General features: G+C 36.2%; 1 protein-coding gene and 1 long non-coding RNA gene across 5 annotated transcripts in view; one reads left to right on the forward strand and one right to left on the reverse strand.

Moving 5' to 3' along the window:
• Positions 1 to 11,462, forward strand: part of LOC137441334 (sodium channel protein type 2 subunit alpha-like) — a 43,676-nt gene extending 32,214 nt beyond the window's left edge. For all 4 annotated transcript variants that reach the window (XM_068138707.1, XM_068138708.1, XM_068138705.1 and 1 more), the window contains 7 exons: positions 1,224 to 1,346; positions 1,624 to 1,905; positions 3,668 to 3,721; positions 4,514 to 4,651; positions 6,804 to 6,908; positions 7,313 to 7,583; positions 7,931 to 11,462. In XM_068138707.1, coding sequence (XP_067994808.1) covers positions 1,224 to 1,346; positions 1,624 to 1,905; positions 3,668 to 3,721; positions 4,514 to 4,651; positions 6,804 to 6,908; positions 7,313 to 7,583; positions 7,931 to 9,114 — 2,157 coding nt within the window. In that variant the 3' untranslated portion in view covers positions 9,115 to 11,462. The remainder of the gene's footprint in view (positions 1 to 1,223; positions 1,347 to 1,623; positions 1,906 to 3,667; positions 3,722 to 4,513; positions 4,652 to 6,803; positions 6,909 to 7,312; positions 7,584 to 7,930) is intronic.
• LOC137441338 (uncharacterized) overlaps positions 1 to 16,518 on the reverse strand; it is a 91,319-nt gene that overhangs the window by 50,890 nt on the left and 23,911 nt on the right. The gene's annotated exons all lie outside the window — the stretch shown is intronic.

Below are 16,518 nucleotides of genomic sequence, written 5' to 3' on the forward strand. Positions count from 1 at the left end.
CTTCTTGTGGATACCATAGACTTCTGATTATTTTTTTTAAACTATGACTCAAATGTTAATTGAAAAAGTATGATAATTTTATAATTGCTGGGAAATCATCAACAATCATTCAGATGGATTTTTGTCTTCTTTGCGTAAAATTAGTGATGCCATGTTTTGCTATCAGAATCACAGAATCTTGGAATGGTTTGAATTGAAAGGGACTGTAAAGATTTTGTAGTTCCAACCCCACTGCCATGGGCAGGGACACCTCATACTTGACCAGGCTGCTCAGGGCCCATAGAACCTGGCTTTGAGCACTACCAGGATTGGAACCTCCACAGTTTTTCAGAGTGACATGTTCCAGTCACATTTACAATGTGATCTGGACAGGTTAGACTGAGGGCCAAGACTAATTGTATGAAGTTCAACAAGGCCAAGTGCCAGGTCCTGCACCTGGGTGACAACAGTCCCATAGTAAGTTATAGACTTGTGGATGTGTGGTTGGAAAGCTGCAACTTGGAGAGGGACCTTGGGGTATTGGTTGCTGGTCAATTGAATATGATTCAGTAGTGTGCCCAGGTGGCCAAGAATGCCAATGACATTCTGGTGTCTATTAGAAACACTGTGCCCAGCAGGAATGGGGAAGGATCATCCTCCTGTACTCAGTACTGATGAGAGCATACCTAGAGTGTTATGTTCAGTTCATTATAGGAAGGATCTTGAGATGCTGGAGCATTTCCAGAGAAGGGCAACAAGGCTCGTGAAGGGCCTGGAGCACATGACCTATTACATGAATTATTCTGAGTGCAAATCGGCAGAAGCAAGTGCTGTTACCTCACATTTTACCATGACTATAATGCATCTGTAGTAGAGCTCTGTTTTGTGGCATGTCACATAGACAAGGTTGTCAGTACATTTCAGGCTTTGGTTGAGTTAATTGAGAAGAGGAGCTTTTATTCAAATCCTTTTTATCCAAATTGCCCTTCGTTTTGCACAGGTATGGTGTGCATTCTTCTCACTAGCACTCTGATGAAAATTCTAGAGACGCAGGTATCTATTTAAACTGTTCTGAAAATTGCATGCAATTTAATAATTATTCACACTTTTATTTCCTTTTTTTCTGGAAGCTTAGGGTCATTGTGAACTTTTTTTCTGATATCCAAATTAAAGGTTTTTTTCCATGTTACATTTCTATTTTGAGGCTACAAAAAATAATAATTAATTTCTTTTGCTCACTCTAGGTCTCCTTGGTTAGCTTAGTAGCTCATGCCCTTGGTTTCTCAGAACTTAGTGCCATTAAATCCCTCCGAACGTTGAGAGCTTTGAGACCTCTAAGAGCTTTATCACGCTTTGAAGGCATGAGGGTAAGAATAAAAGAAATAATGTGTAAAAAAATATATATATTTAAAAATCCATTAAATTATGCCTAATTATAAAATCATGGAGAACCACTGAACTGCATGTCTTGTTTTCATGGCTAGCAATGTTTGATTTTCTTATATGTGCTATTCATTTTCTATTTTAATTACTTCAGTGTATTTTAATGTTTTACATTAAGTCTTTTGCTCTATTTGAAAAAAAAATCTTTTTACTGCTTTATATATTCTTTTTAATTTTTTTCCCCCTGTGTTTATATACTAGGTGGTTGTTAATGCTCTTACTGGAGCAATCCCATCCATTATGAATGTACTTCTGGTCTGTCTCACATTCTGGCTAATTTTCAGCATCATGGGAGTAAATTTGTTTGCTGGCAAGTTCTATCACTGTATTAACACCACAACTGGTGAGCAATTCACACCAGAGGAAGTCAATAATGCAACTGAGTGTGAAAGTCTTATGGCCACTGCTGCGGATGTTCGGTGGCAAAATGTAAAAGTAAACTTTGATAATGTTGGAGCTGGTTACCTTTCTCTGCTTCAAGTAGTAAGTGTATCAATTTTGATAAATCAATTCTGCAGCTTTAAGTTTTGTAGTAGTAAAATTTAATTCCATAATTTCTGGTGTTATTTTACAATACATGAATGGAAATGAGATTTGATTTTATAATTCTGTTCTATGAAGTTAATTAATATTACAGTAAAGTTCTGATACATTCAGTGGCCATTGTAGAAAAGGAGAATATCTAATGAATGGACATGAAGTTCCATGGCACCCAGTGGTAGTACCATCTCATGTTCTACAGAAATGTATTTTCTAAATACAGCTAGGATTAATTTTCTTTCATTTGCTTGATCTGTTAAGGCATGTTGACTTAGGTTTTTACCATGGTAGGGAAATAGATACATTCTAGGGCTCATCTGATGTTCAAACAACAAGAGTGATGGCCACTGATTTAGAAAAATAGTTTAAATTCACTTTCACTTTTTTTTTAAATTACCTTTTCACTATTCTTACTAGTCTCACTCCAGTCATTATCCAGTATTGTGAAAAGGATTTTTTTTTAGGGATATTATTCAGCTTGGTTTTAAACTCTGGGTGAGAAAGTACGGAATTTACTAGTATTAGATTTCTAAGCACAAGTCTATTTTAGGGGCAGCATCTGTAAATTTGAGCCAATAGGACAGAAACATTCATTGCTACTTGAGTTTGCTTGACAGACTGCCTCTGGGAAAATGTTTGTGCTCCTAAGCACTTTGTAATTATTCTATCTTTAAAACATCTTCAACTGGTAATATTTAGCAGCTAGTATTGTGCTAGCAAGCTACATCAGATTGCTTCAGGGAGTAACAGTAGCTATTGCTAAACAGCATAAATTACTGGCGTAGAGGGCAGCAATGCTTTCAGCATTTGGAAACAAGTTTTTCATAGAATGGTTAAGCTGTGTAATGTTTTCAGTAAACATTCCATTCATACCTTGGTTTTAATTAATAACATAGCTTAGAGGAGTTGATTTGATGGAAAGTCCCCTTGAAAGGTACAGAATTGGCTGGATATCTGTGTCCAAAGACTTGCAGCAAGTGGCCTAATGTCCAAGTGGAAAACAGTAATAAGTGGTGTCTCTCAAGGGTCTGCATTGGGACCAATCCTATTTTAATTAATTTAATTAGTGACATAGATAGTGGGATTGAGTGCACCCTCAGCAGTTTGCAGATGACACCAAGATGAGTGGTATGGCTGATAGAGTGATTGGATGCTATCCTGAGGGTCCTTGGCAGACTTGGGGTGTGGGCCCATATAAAGCTCATAAAGTTCAACAGGGACATGTGCGAAGTCTTGCAAAAGACTAGGGCAATCCTCAGTATCAACTGGAGGGTGAGTGGGATTAGAACATCCCTACTGTGAAGATCTTGGGGATACTGGTGGACGTTTTCTGTCTGAAAAATGCCAGCCTATGATGGCTAATTTTTGGAGTCCTCCTTCAGTTTTTTGGTAGTCAGAAAGTTAGAACTGGGAGACTTATTATAAATTTCAGCCCTTTTGTCATGCTCAGATGTTGACTGTAACTCATCTCACACAGTTTATGTGACACTGCCTGAAGATTTGAAGTTCTTCAGTGTTTAACTATTAGGGAGAAGTATTCCACAGTAAATTGGTTCCTGTGAATAGTTCACTCATGTCTTACCAGACTTTCAATAGTCCTCTTCATTTTTTGTGGGTGCAAATACATTGTAGAAGACAGTATGTTATTTAGAATGTTTACAAAATCAGAGCTCTGATATGAAGTATTAACAAACTTTGTTTTTAGGCAACCTTTAAAGGATGGATGGAGATCATGTACGCTGCAGTCGATTCTAGAGAAGTGAGTTCAATATAAAATTTAATGAGTGAAAACAAATGTAAGATTGGTGTAATGCTTTTTGAATGGCAGTTGAAGTAAAATAAACAAAAATAATAAAAATGTAAAACCTTAATACATTTCCATATAAATCTATGCCTCTAAATTAGTTAAATGCATATGCTTTTAACAAGTTAAAATGGAAAATTGTAGCAGTAGATCTACATAAGGTATTACTGAGTTAATAAACCACATATAAGTAACAAAACTAATGAAATCTGGTTTCCTGTTAATTTATGTCAATGAGATGATACAGATTAGGAATTTTCCAGGTTCTCCAAAAATAACTCAAATAATCAAGTGACATTACCTGCAATAGTTAATCCAAAACTCTAGCAATATCAAAAAATAAAATGGTTGAATTTTGTCTGTTCTCTTGAAGCTGGTATTTGTAACTTTCCTCTGTCCAGCTCCTGGTTTGCAAGAAGTCCGTAGGAACTAACTTGTTTTTCAGATTTGCACATTTCTGTTTTATTTAATAGGAATTACATGAAATGTCAGGTGTGATTAGAGAGGAACTGGCAGAGAGAAAGGGCAGGAATGCTAGGTCTGTGTGTGCAGTTACAGACACCTGTGCTGAATAGATTTTAAAGTTCAAAGATAAGGCAATTGCAGGATATGCTTCAAAACAGCCAGTTTTACCCCCTAGCCAGGGAATCGTTGTCCAATTGGATGCAACATCTGTTCCTGCTTGGTATTCTGTCATTTGTCTTAACTGTTATTTGTGATGTATTGCTGTTTTTCTTTGTTATGTAGACAAGTAAACAGCCCAAGTACGAGGACAACCTGTACATGTATATTTACTTTGTTGCCTTTATCATCTTTGGATCCTTTTTCACCCTAAACTTATTCATTGGTGTCATCATAGATAACTTCAACCAACAAAAAAAGAAGATAAGTATTACATGTTTCGTTTTCACAATACTTCATTGTTCTTGAGCATTCAGCAAATGTATGCAAGGAGAAATATGAGTTTCTCAAGTCTCATAGTAATAAAAAGGGGGAAAAAAAAGAAATTGGCATTTCCTTTTTTCTATTAAAAATAATGAAGCAGTCTACTTTGTAAGGCATTTGAAGTAATCTAAACTTGCACTGAGTTTTCTCCACATCCCTGTATAACCCAATGGTATGTTATAAACAAGAAAGTTATGTATTGGTTTTTGCTTACCCTTAAGTGCTGAAACAAAGCTATGTGAAAATGCAGGTTACTTATTTAAAGCAAACAGGTGACAAGGAGGGAAAGAATATGCAAAACTACAAATATCAAAATTGATAGTGTAGCAGAGACTAATACAAACAAGCTGAATGGTGAAAATACTTCTCTGTATTATAAGATTAGAGAGTTTCCTGAGTTAGTAGAGAATTTTCAAGAGAGAGACATTTTTTTTTGGTGTTTGAAAATGTATTTCTTCTCAGCTGAAATTGTTTCTGTTATTCAAATGAACATATGATTGTGTCAAGAACTCCAGGAGCATTTAAACAGATTAAAATGCAGACTACAAAGGCAAATTGCTGCTTAGAGTTTGAACTATAAATACTGTCTAAGGTCTACAATAACCTTATTTTTCCATACATCTTTGAAACAGAATCATACTGGAGTATTTTTTTTTTTTTCAAATGAGCTAAATAATAGAAAGGCAATACATAATTTCTTCATTTGTGTTTCTAGATTGTTTGTCAAATTTGATTCATTGCATTGAAAAAAATATTCCTGCACTTACTGCAGTGGAAACTCCAGTATCTCTTTCCACTTGAGATTGAAGTATTCAGCTTCATATGTTGCTTCTTCAAACACTTTGAGTCTGTTATTGCAGCCCCCATATAAAAGAAAGGATGGGTTTGTGGTTCCAAGCTTGATAACATGTTCATCATCCTCCAAGATATTTGTGCCTCCCTTGGAGTGAAGATCAGGGGCTTCCAGTGATTAAGAGGAATATGGTTCAGTGTCTTATCCTTGGAGAGAAAAACTAAGATTCTATACACGCTACTGGCATTTTTGGCAGTCTGTATATAATAAGGTGACCTTACTCAGTAATGAGATTATTAAAAGTTCTATTACATTCATCTGACAGGCACTGTCTACAGTAGTCATTATGAGTCAAGGCAGAGAAAGGTTACTGCTAAAGGGCTTGTTCTGACAGTGTGGTATACACCCCTTGTACATTTGTTACTGTCAGACCTGCCACCAGGAAATTCAGATATTGCAGCTATCACAAAGGACAAACAATTAGTCTGTGGAAAATTGTATGTACATGCTTTTCTTCAGCTTCATGTAGCAAATTAGCAAACATTAGTCACCTGACTTTTGAATTTAGAGTGTGCCTGTCATCATAGAAATGTGCAGATCATGCAGTGTGTGGCTACCAAGCAGTAATATTTATTTTGGTCTTTGTTCTGCCTTCACACCATTGAGAGATCTCAGTTTTGGGAAATGTTGAAAGGGAAAGACCTCATGGTGCAATGTACTGTCCCTGTGTAGTTAAGCTCTGTGTGTTTCTTTGGTCCTTGTCTGTATCCTGCTTTAGTTACATTGGTTCCTATGATGGAAGAAAGTATTCCAATGGCTGTCAAATTCCTAACCATTTTGGTCTACAAAGGCATATAAGGAGGACCTCATCCTAAGACAGATATTATCCCTATAGACAAAGATGACTTGTTCACTCTTGCTAGTCATTTCATCACTGAGGCAGCAGAAGAAATCCCCAGCTCAGTGTTTGTGATGTTAGATTTATAAGTATCTGTGGAATGTATATTTTACAAGGGTTTTTTTGTACACATTTAGTTGAATTAATCAGGTAGGGGTTGTTGGTCTTTTTAATAACAAATTGATAGAATTTACATGGGTTTTCTCTGTTCCTTGGGGTTTTTTAATTTTTCATCATGACTTGTAAGATATTTTAACAATTTTTGATATAATTATGGTATTTTGGGGTTGGTAATAATGTATTAGAACGAATACATGATTCATAAAGCCCATGCTCTGCAATGCCATGAATTAATGGATTTAAAAGCTTGGCTGTAATCAGTTTTGTTTTTATGATTTTACCTTGGAGGTCAAGACATTTTCATGACAGAAGAGCAAAAGAAATACTACAATGCAATGAAGAAGCTGGGATCCAAGAAACCACAGAAACCTATACCTAGACCAGCGGTAAGAAAGTGTGCTGCTATTGTATCATCTACTTTTGGGAAGAAATTGCAGCAGAACATTTACTATCAAAAAAATTCTCAACTCTAAAATGGTTTAAGCCTAATTCCAGTTAGTTCTTTGTTCTGAATTGAAACGTGCATACTTCTGTTCTGCAGGAAAAATCTCTCATATTTATTATGCTTGAGGAAGTAGAGAATTAAAGAATCTGAAGAAATAGAAGCCTGTTGGGTTTTGAGGGTAAAATTTAGAGCTGGCAAATGAAGTTGCTTGACAGTGGTTTTTCTTAGATTTGCCAGCCTTTTGCTCGTTTCTGTATTTTGGGGGAAAAAGAATGAAATGGGAGGGAGGAAAAGGATATTCATTATATACAAGATACTATCACCTTTTCTTTTTTCTCCCCTCAGAACAAATTGCAAGGTCTGGTGTTTGATATTGTAACAAAGCAAGCATTTGACATCGTCATTATGGTTCTGATCTGTCTTAACATGGTTACAATGATGATAGAAACAGATGACCAGAGTAAACTGATGCAAGATATTTTATACTGGATTAACTTGGTCTTTGTTGTCCTTTTCACTGGAGAATGTGTCTTCAAACTGTTCTCACTCCGTTATTATTACTTCACCATTGGCTGGAATATTTTTGATTTTGTGGTGGTTATTCTTTCAATAATAGGTAAGAAATTCTTGTATTAAAAATGTAGTACGACATGTATTATGTGCTTTTTCTCTGTCAAGTTTCAAATATTAGAGGAAACTATTTTAATTTCTCCTCATTATTTAGGAAATTAAAAGATACTTTAGAGTAATAACTTTCTTGATATTTCTATATCAGTTTGAATGCTCTCTCTGCCCCTGCCCCACCGAGTGCTGTGAAAAAAGGTAAAATTACCCATAGTAGATAAAATTTATCTCTAATTATAATTTCCACTAATTCCATGGGTAATGATTCAGACTTTGTTGTGAAAAATGTAATCTGCAATCAAGTGCTATCATTTTAATTTTTTTGTTTGTTTTTTACAGGTATGTTCTTAGCTGAGATGATTGAGAAATATTTTGTGTCCCCCACACTATTCAGAGTCATCCGACTTGCCAGAATAGGTCGAATCCTGCGCCTCGTTAAAGGTGCTAAGGGCATCCGTACTCTGCTTTTTGCCTTGATGATGTCTCTTCCTGCTTTGTTCAACATTGGGCTGTTGCTGTTCCTGGTCATGTTTATCTATGCGATTTTTGGCATGTCCAACTTTGCCTATGTTAAGAAGGAAGCTGGTATAGATGACATGTTCAACTTTGAAACTTTTGGCAACAGCATGATCTGCCTGTTCCAAATTACCACATCTGCTGGCTGGGATGGTTTGCTAGCCCCAATTCTTAACAGTGGGGAGCCAGACTGTGACCCTAACAAAGTTCATCCGGGGAGCTCCATGAAAGGTGACTGCGGCAATCCTTCTGTTGGGATTTTCTTCTTTGTCAGCTACATTATCATATCATTTCTGGTAGTGGTGAACATGTACATTGCTGTGATTTTGGAGAACTTCAGTGTTGCGACTGAAGAAAGTGCTGAGCCCTTGAGTGAGGATGACTTTGAGATGTTCTATGAGGTTTGGGAAAAATATGATCCAGGTGTAACACAATTCATAGAATATAGCAAACTCTCTGATTTTGCAGCTTCTCTGGATCCTCCTCTTAATATACCAAAACCAAATACAGTTCAACTTATTGCAATGGATCTACCCATGGTAAGCGGTGACAGAATTCACTGCCTTGACATCTTGTTTGCTTTCACAAAACGTGTTCTGGGGGAAAGTGATGAGATGGACACCCTCAGAGTACAAATGGAAGATCGGTTCATGGCAGCCAATCCTTCCAAAGTCTCCTATGAACCAATTACAACCACATTGAAACGAAAACAGGAGGAAGTGTCTGCTACTATCATTCAGCGTGCTTATAGACGTTATCTTTTAAGGCAATCAGTAAAGAAACTTTCATTTATGTATCAGAAAGATGGGGTTGATCTGCTTACAAGAAAAGATACGTTTGTTGGTAAGCTAAGTGAAAATTCTCCTCCAGAGAAAATGGGTATGTCTGCACCCACCACATCTCCACCTTCTTATGACAGTGTAACAAAACCAGAAAAAGAAAAATGTGAAGATGACAAATCAGAAAAAGAAGACAAGGGGAAAGACAGAAAAGGAAATAAAAAATAGAAGTCAGAGGTTGTCCATGGTGAATGTTGACAAGCCTGAGAAGATGGCATTTTTATCAATAGCATTCTTATTGGAGGATTATGCCAAAATCAAAAGTTTTTACCTAGTTATCCACTGCTGCTGTCAGTGCCTGTATCAACACAATGACTCTTTGCTAGTAGACTCTGTAGCAGGGAAGCAAACTTGCAGCTGGCGCTAATTAAGAGTAGAAACAAAATTTGTACTTGGACTGTAGGAACCCTTAATGGAGTGCAAAATCACCAGTCCTAAGAAGTCTTTTTTTTTTGTGTAATAAGTGTATGCACAGTGTTCATTTCATCTTTTACATATGCTCTATGCGTGGCAATTCTTTTCCTGATCTCATTTGCTTTAGTTCATATATATATATATGTAATTCTGCTGTGCTGAGGAAAAATCCTAAATACCCTTGCAGAGGAACACAAATGTTAGGAAAATATGATTATGCCGTTGCAATGTTAACATAGTTATCTTCAAGTTACTTCTTAACGCAGAAACCCAAGATTCCAGGTTATTGAACCTCAGGATCTAGATAAAATCAACCTCAAATGATAGTAAAACCGCAGAATATACATAGAGAAGTGATTGATTTTCACAGAAAAGAAATTTGTACTTTAGTCTCTTGGTTTTAATATGCTTGTTTAATATTTTTCTAGTAATTCTTAATTTGTTATACTGTCCATTTCAGACATAGTAAAATAAAGAAATGATACTACACACACAACTTCTGTTTTGAAAAACTTGGAACTATGAAAAAAAGTTATTTCACAGTCCAAGATATCTCAAAATTCCTGAGAGATTTAAATAGTTCTTTTCACAGAATAGATACAATGCCAAATTGTGCCTGCATGGAATTACTGAAATAAAAGAAGTGGTAGTGTTTTTTCTTTTTTTAACTATATACCTTAAAATTACACGAGTGGCTTCCATATTTCATTCCAAAATCTGTTTCTACACTTCTTATTTAACATAAATATATCCTATTTAGAAAAATAAACAATGCTACATGCATAGGTTGATAACAAAGTACCTTTGGGATAAATAGTATCATAATGTACACCTCACACTTAAGTTTTCTTATTTTGGAAGGGTGAGGCCTGCCAGACTCAAAGTACATACACCAAAGGTGGTTTTGGCCTCCCATGGCACTGTTGTCAGATTTCCACTGTGTGTAATACAATCTTCCACAGGAAGCTGAGATGATCAAAAGGGTGTATTAAAGCAGCTTTGTCTTGCACTGCAGTTTAAATGATTTATTTTTTTTTAAGCATCGACTGACACCATATTTGTAAGTAAAATATCCTGTGTTATTTAATCAATTGTTTTATGCAGTAGTGCCTGTTTGAACAGAGACAATGACCTAAGTACTGTTATTGAGTCACATATGTACCCTAGTAAGTATAGCTTATAAGGTTTCAATAGATAATATATTCTGTAATACTCCCAAATAATTGGGAAGCTTTGACTGATGCATGCTTGCTGCTAATTATCATACTGCTGTTGAAGTCAGGAAGAAATGTGCTGTTGAAGACAGGAAGAAATGTGAGTGGTAAAAAGCAAAAAACTGTTCAACAAGACCATCATTCCTCATACCAGTAAGCAATAGCTTGCTGCTCTTACAGGTCTGAGTTTGTCTGAGTTTTGTAATCAGCAAATATGCAGGAATTAACCAGGCCACACAGGATAAATATCTTGCATAAATATGGGGCTAGAAAAAGACTTTTGTAATATGTGTCTATTGATCTATTATTGTTACTTTGAAAACAGTTTTATTTTAAAGCATTTCCTACTTATTATAAGAAACTACACATAACTTTCTGTTAATATTTTTTATTGCTGTCTGTCTGTGACACTTTGCTGTTAGGAAACTGAAGATACAATGTGAATTGGTAATTGTAATGTTCTGCTAATTATATTAAACATAAACCCACCACAATAATTTTCAAAGAAATGGACAGTGCAGTTCTTTTACTGATCAGTAAGTAGATCTTCGTCTGTGAAACAAGATAGGAGGGTTTCTTTCAAAATTATAATCCAGTCTGCCAGTTTTCAGGGTAATATTAGTCATGTATTTCCCCACTGTCAGCTTTTCTTGATTCATACTGCAGTAGAAGTGCTTTACGTATAATTTGTTATTCAAAATCTTTCTTCATGAGAATGAATTGGGAACTTGTGTAATGGACAGTGGAATACTTTGTATTTCTTATGGAAGAATTAGAATATGGATGGGCTCTTGCTTTTCCAGAAACTATTGGCTCACAGTATAATGGTGAACTGCATGCAGAAATTTGTTTTACCAAAACTAACTACATTGCTAACAACCCAAAAGAATAAAGATAACCTTTTTATGGACATTTTAGTCTTTGTCTTGTTTTCATACGAAATTTACACAGATGAGCATGTAATGACTGGTTAAATTATGGGGGAACCACTTTAATGATGATGCAGTAAGTTTTAGACATCTAGATCAAATATTGCTTTATGACTTATATTAATATCAGCTTGTCACCTTTTAGATAAAATGCTTATGTTGTCCTGATCAGAGGAAGTTTTCTAGAATTCAGAAAATTGCAACTATCTGGGGGTTTGCCAGTCTTTTATGAGTTGCCTGGGCAACTGTGATGTCATCTGGCGGATTATGTCTCCACATTTTTGGTGAGCAGCAACTCCAGAAGACACTGCTCACCCTGGGGTGAGTGGTCTAGGATATGTCACTGGAATAGTCCTACAGGGGGGTAATGGAGTCAGTTTAATCCTGTCACTTTAATCCTGTCACCCAACAAGATGGCTGGGCTTGCCCAGAGAAGTTAAAAGTACTTATTAGAGGCAATAATGTCCACAGCTGTTTTTAGGCACCTGATGAGCCTAATAGGCATGATCCCTGGCAAGATATGGGGCAGGGAGTGCACCAGTGGACCTCTGTATGAAGTAAGTAATGCAATTTTTTTCCATTCTCATTTCTGTTGTAAAGAGTATACTTGGTCCATATAGACAACAGGAAAAAAGCCTCAGCTATACTGTGTTTTGAAAACCAACGTATATTTTTTTAGTAACTATGCCTGATATGAAATTTCCTCCTTAAAAATCCACAATAGTTATTTTAAAAAATATTTTAGTTGCTAACAGTTACACAGAGTAATAATACAAATGCCTTTTAAAAAAAGATCTTCATCATATGCTTGTATTACTGTTTAAAGAACAAATTTGGTTTAAGTCAGTGCTGGACAGATACATAGTTAACTTAAAAATTCTATATGGAAGAAGCATGACATGGTGGTGTACCTTAGTATATAAGGCCATTTATGAAATAATTCTGAGCTTTAAAATATCCATAATTGAAGTTGTTTATTGAAACCATAGTTCAGCTGAAGTCACTCTCCATTTTTGTTCACTCAAATTCTAAAATCTTTGGTCCTTTGCAATAAGGGTAATGTACTTGCAGATTTCAAATGTATATATTCAAATAAACTTGTATTCTTTTATATTTCTTTTAAATACTCTGTTATACCTGAAAGTAATTTACCTTTATGGAAGACACACTTTTTCTTGCAGTCTTCCCTCTTAACCTGCAGGTATAAAATATATACATGTTTTAATGTCAGTGTAAGATGTTTTGGCATAATGGGTCAGTCATATGTCAGTATGCGAAGCATTAAGCAAAATACCTAGAACAGGAAGACACTGCACTCTTACTGTCCTAGTTCACTGAGGATGAAAAATTAATAAGAAAGGCTCTCTATATTTTCTCAGAAACCAGCTTTCTTAATATTTTCTTACCCACTCATGAATGCAAATGTATTTTAGGAAGGTGCCATCGACCCCCTCGTTCACCCTCACAACCACATCCACCCCCTCAAACTGTGCCTCAAAAAAATTTAATTAAAAACAAACAAAAAAAAACCCACCATAATATATTAGTACATAAAAGGAGAAATGTTTTCTGTTGTTTGGGTTTTTTTAATCATGGCCTTGTTCAACTCTGCAACCAAACTATATTTGCCTTCTAAGAAGACTTTTGCATCCAGCACACAAAATTACTTGTACTGTAAGACTGGAGAAAGATGGCAGAGGGAAGAGGTAGGATATTCGTTACTTGTTTTTTGTAGTAAAGAGACGTGAAATGTGTTCTGGGGGTTGTTCGTATTATTTTTAACAGATGTGTATGTTGCTGAGTACCATAAATACATTCCACCTAGAGTACTGCATCCAGTTCTGGAGCCCCCATTACAGGAAGGATCTGGATGTGCTGGAATGTGTCCAGAGAACGACCACAAGGATGATCAGAGGGCTGGAGCACCTTTCCTATGAGGACAGACTAAGGGAGTTGGGACTAATCAGAGGAGACCTTATTATGGCCTTCCAGTATCTTAAGGGTGCCTACAAGAAAGCTGATGAGAGACTTTATAGGGGGTCAGGTAATGATAGGACTAGGGGGAATGAAAAAAAAAAAAAAAAATAGGAATGGGTAGATTCAGATTGGATGTTAGGAAGAAAATCTTCGCCCTGAGGATGGTGAGACCCTGGAAAAGGTTGCTCAGGGAGGTGGTAGAAGTCCCATCCCTGGAGGTTTTGAAGGCCAGTCTGGATGTGGCTCTGAGTAACCTGATCTAGTGTGAGGTGTCCCTGCCCATGGCAGGGGGATTGGAACTAAATGATCCTTGAGGTCTCTTTTAACACTAACAATTCTATGATTCTATGAAAAGAGCATCACTCTTAATTGTTAGCATAGTGTTTGTAGACAGCCACTAAGCCTGCTTGCACCCAGCAGCGGGACCAAGTGCCTGCCAGCTGGTGGCAGTGCATGCTTGGTGTCTGCAGCCACAGCAAGAACCAAGAAATGCAAATTAGAGGCATGGGATATAGCTTACAGCTCTCTGGAGAATTTGTAGATGTTACACTTGTTTTATTCTCCCTAACTAGCAACGCTACAATGTGATCATTCTGTTCATTGTGCAAAAAAAGGTCTGCTGGTAATACTTTTGTGACTAGACTAGCAGGTTTGGGGTTTAAGTTTCTGTATGGCATGCGACCATATATATTCAGAACTGACACCACATTGCTTAAGAACTACCACAATTATCTGAGCTTACTAAAACATAGCTGGAGGGTGTTGATGCACTGGGGAATTCCACAGATAGCTTTAGCTTCACTTTCAATAATAGGTATTATTGATTTAATTCATGGAGCACCCGTGAAACATCCCAACCTCCAAAAAGAATCACATACAAAAATACCTGCCTTGTTTTCATAGCAAAGTCATAAATAACATGATGTATTACTAAAAAATGCATATTTTTTTTCTGTTGTAGAAAATTTGTATGATAGCCCTTCTATACTGTATATTGAGAAAGTCTTATCTAACTTTAGAATGCTTCAGGAGAAATGATCTAAAATATCTGCAGTGTAGGAATATTTAATAGCTCGTAAACCTCTGCATTAGTAACATCATTTTCAGTGGGGGATGGTACCTATCTCTTTTATTCTCTGAGCACAAATAGACTTCGTCTATGTGATACATCATGCAGTTACCTAGCATATTTTATTTTTCCTTGCTGATCAGTCAGAGCAGCTGCACAGTGAAATAGACAGATCCTAATGCTTGGCTTAAAAAAAATATTTAAAAATATATACTGCAGTGTAACCCAAGCAAAGTAAACTGCGGCACATTCTCGTCCCTCCAGAGAGGGGAAATTGCATGCTGAAGCACGCATCATCTCTGCTGCAAGAAAAGCCTTTGATGAAAATAAGGAATGACACTTCATAAACAATTTATAGCAATCAAAACCAACAGTGCCAGACGTGCTCTGCACTTACATTTTCTATTGTCTTAAAAGCATGTTACTTTCTCTTTAACAGCAATCTTGATAATAACCTTTGTAGAATCTGACAGCTGCAAAAAAAAAGAAACAAAAAACCACCAAAACCCACAATATGGTTTTCAGAAAACAGATATATGAACCAGAATGCAATAAACTCTTTTCATTTACTAAGTAGTAAGTATCTGTAGCATTCATGTTCAAAATTGGTCAGAGAATTACATGCTGTATGGCTCTTGGAGTACTGCTTTGTAAAAATGTCATGCTTGCAGATACCATAGCAACCCCTGTCACATGGTACTTTTTGATTGCTAAACTCTACAGTAGCTATATGCCCATATTCTGCAGCAGTACTTGCATTAATATCTGTGGATAATGTTTTGTGAAAACAGCATCTGCCACATAAGGCAAACTGGACTGTAGTAATGATGATCCCATTCATGGTTTCAGGCAGGCAAAATGTTAAAATACACTCTCCAATAATAAGTATTGTGAATCTCTGCTCTAAACTTCTTGATGACCTTAATGGTTGTCAAGCATGATGTATAAAAATTTATTCAGCATTTGTGCAAATACTAGTGCATTTATTTATACAAATGGAATGCAGCTGCTCATGCTCTGTGTAAAATTGAAAACTGGATGGGATTTATGTGGACATCAGTAGGTGGGCAGATAAATGCAGGCTCCTGAAAGCCTTTCTGGAGCTGCATGCACATCCAAGAGTAATGCTCAAGAGTCATGTGAACTCACCAGCTTTACTGCTCTTGCTTTCTCATTCACTCGAAAAGCACTTACTTGACATTTCATTTACCTGCCATGTTACAATAATCCTTTAGAATTTTGATGCTTTTATGCAAAAATTAAAAAACCTCAAAGTGGGAATGTTTATATTGAAAGGATAGTATCCAGTGGCAGATATGAGCATAACATTAACATGATTTGTATTTTAGGATTAAAACTTTTATTTTATAATTGAATTCTACCCTTTATAAGGAGAGCTTCAAACACAGGAAACTGCAAAAAGGTACATAGAAAAACTGATGACAGAAAAAGAAACTACAGTGCAGATACTGCTGACAGTTTAATACAAATTCTTCTGCAGGAGTTAATTGGAAGTTGATTCACTCTCAAAGATTGTATGAAAGAACATGGCAGTGAGAAAAATCTGCAGCAAAGTATGATTAGAAATGGTTATCTTGGCACAAGTGAATCTGTTTTCTTCTGTGATCAGAGAGAAAACTCAGGAGCAAAAATTACTTTATGCATCCTTAATATCCAAAGAATATTTAGGTATATGTACCCTATTTATTCATATCTATTGTTACATAAAATTCTGTTGTCATTATAGAGTCTAATAGGAGAATAAGCAGACTCAACTTCCATCGTACTTGCTACCTCTTTGTACTCCAAGTTCTCTTTCCCTGTTTGCTATCATTTCCTTTGCATGACATAAAGATTTCACATGAAAATTCAGGCTGATGTGAGGTGAATGAAGATGCTTGAACACAAGTGACTGTTGAAAGTTCCCATGAGGGTTAGGTCTGCTCATACAACAGAAGTGCTGTATCTA

The sequence above is a fragment of the Melanerpes formicivorus genome, unplaced genomic scaffold (genome assembly GCF_026170545.1).
Source record: "Melanerpes formicivorus ecotype bairdi unplaced genomic scaffold, bMelFor1.0.p_v2 SCAF_5, whole genome shotgun sequence".
Lineage (NCBI taxonomy): Eukaryota > Metazoa > Chordata > Aves > Piciformes > Picidae > Melanerpes > Melanerpes formicivorus.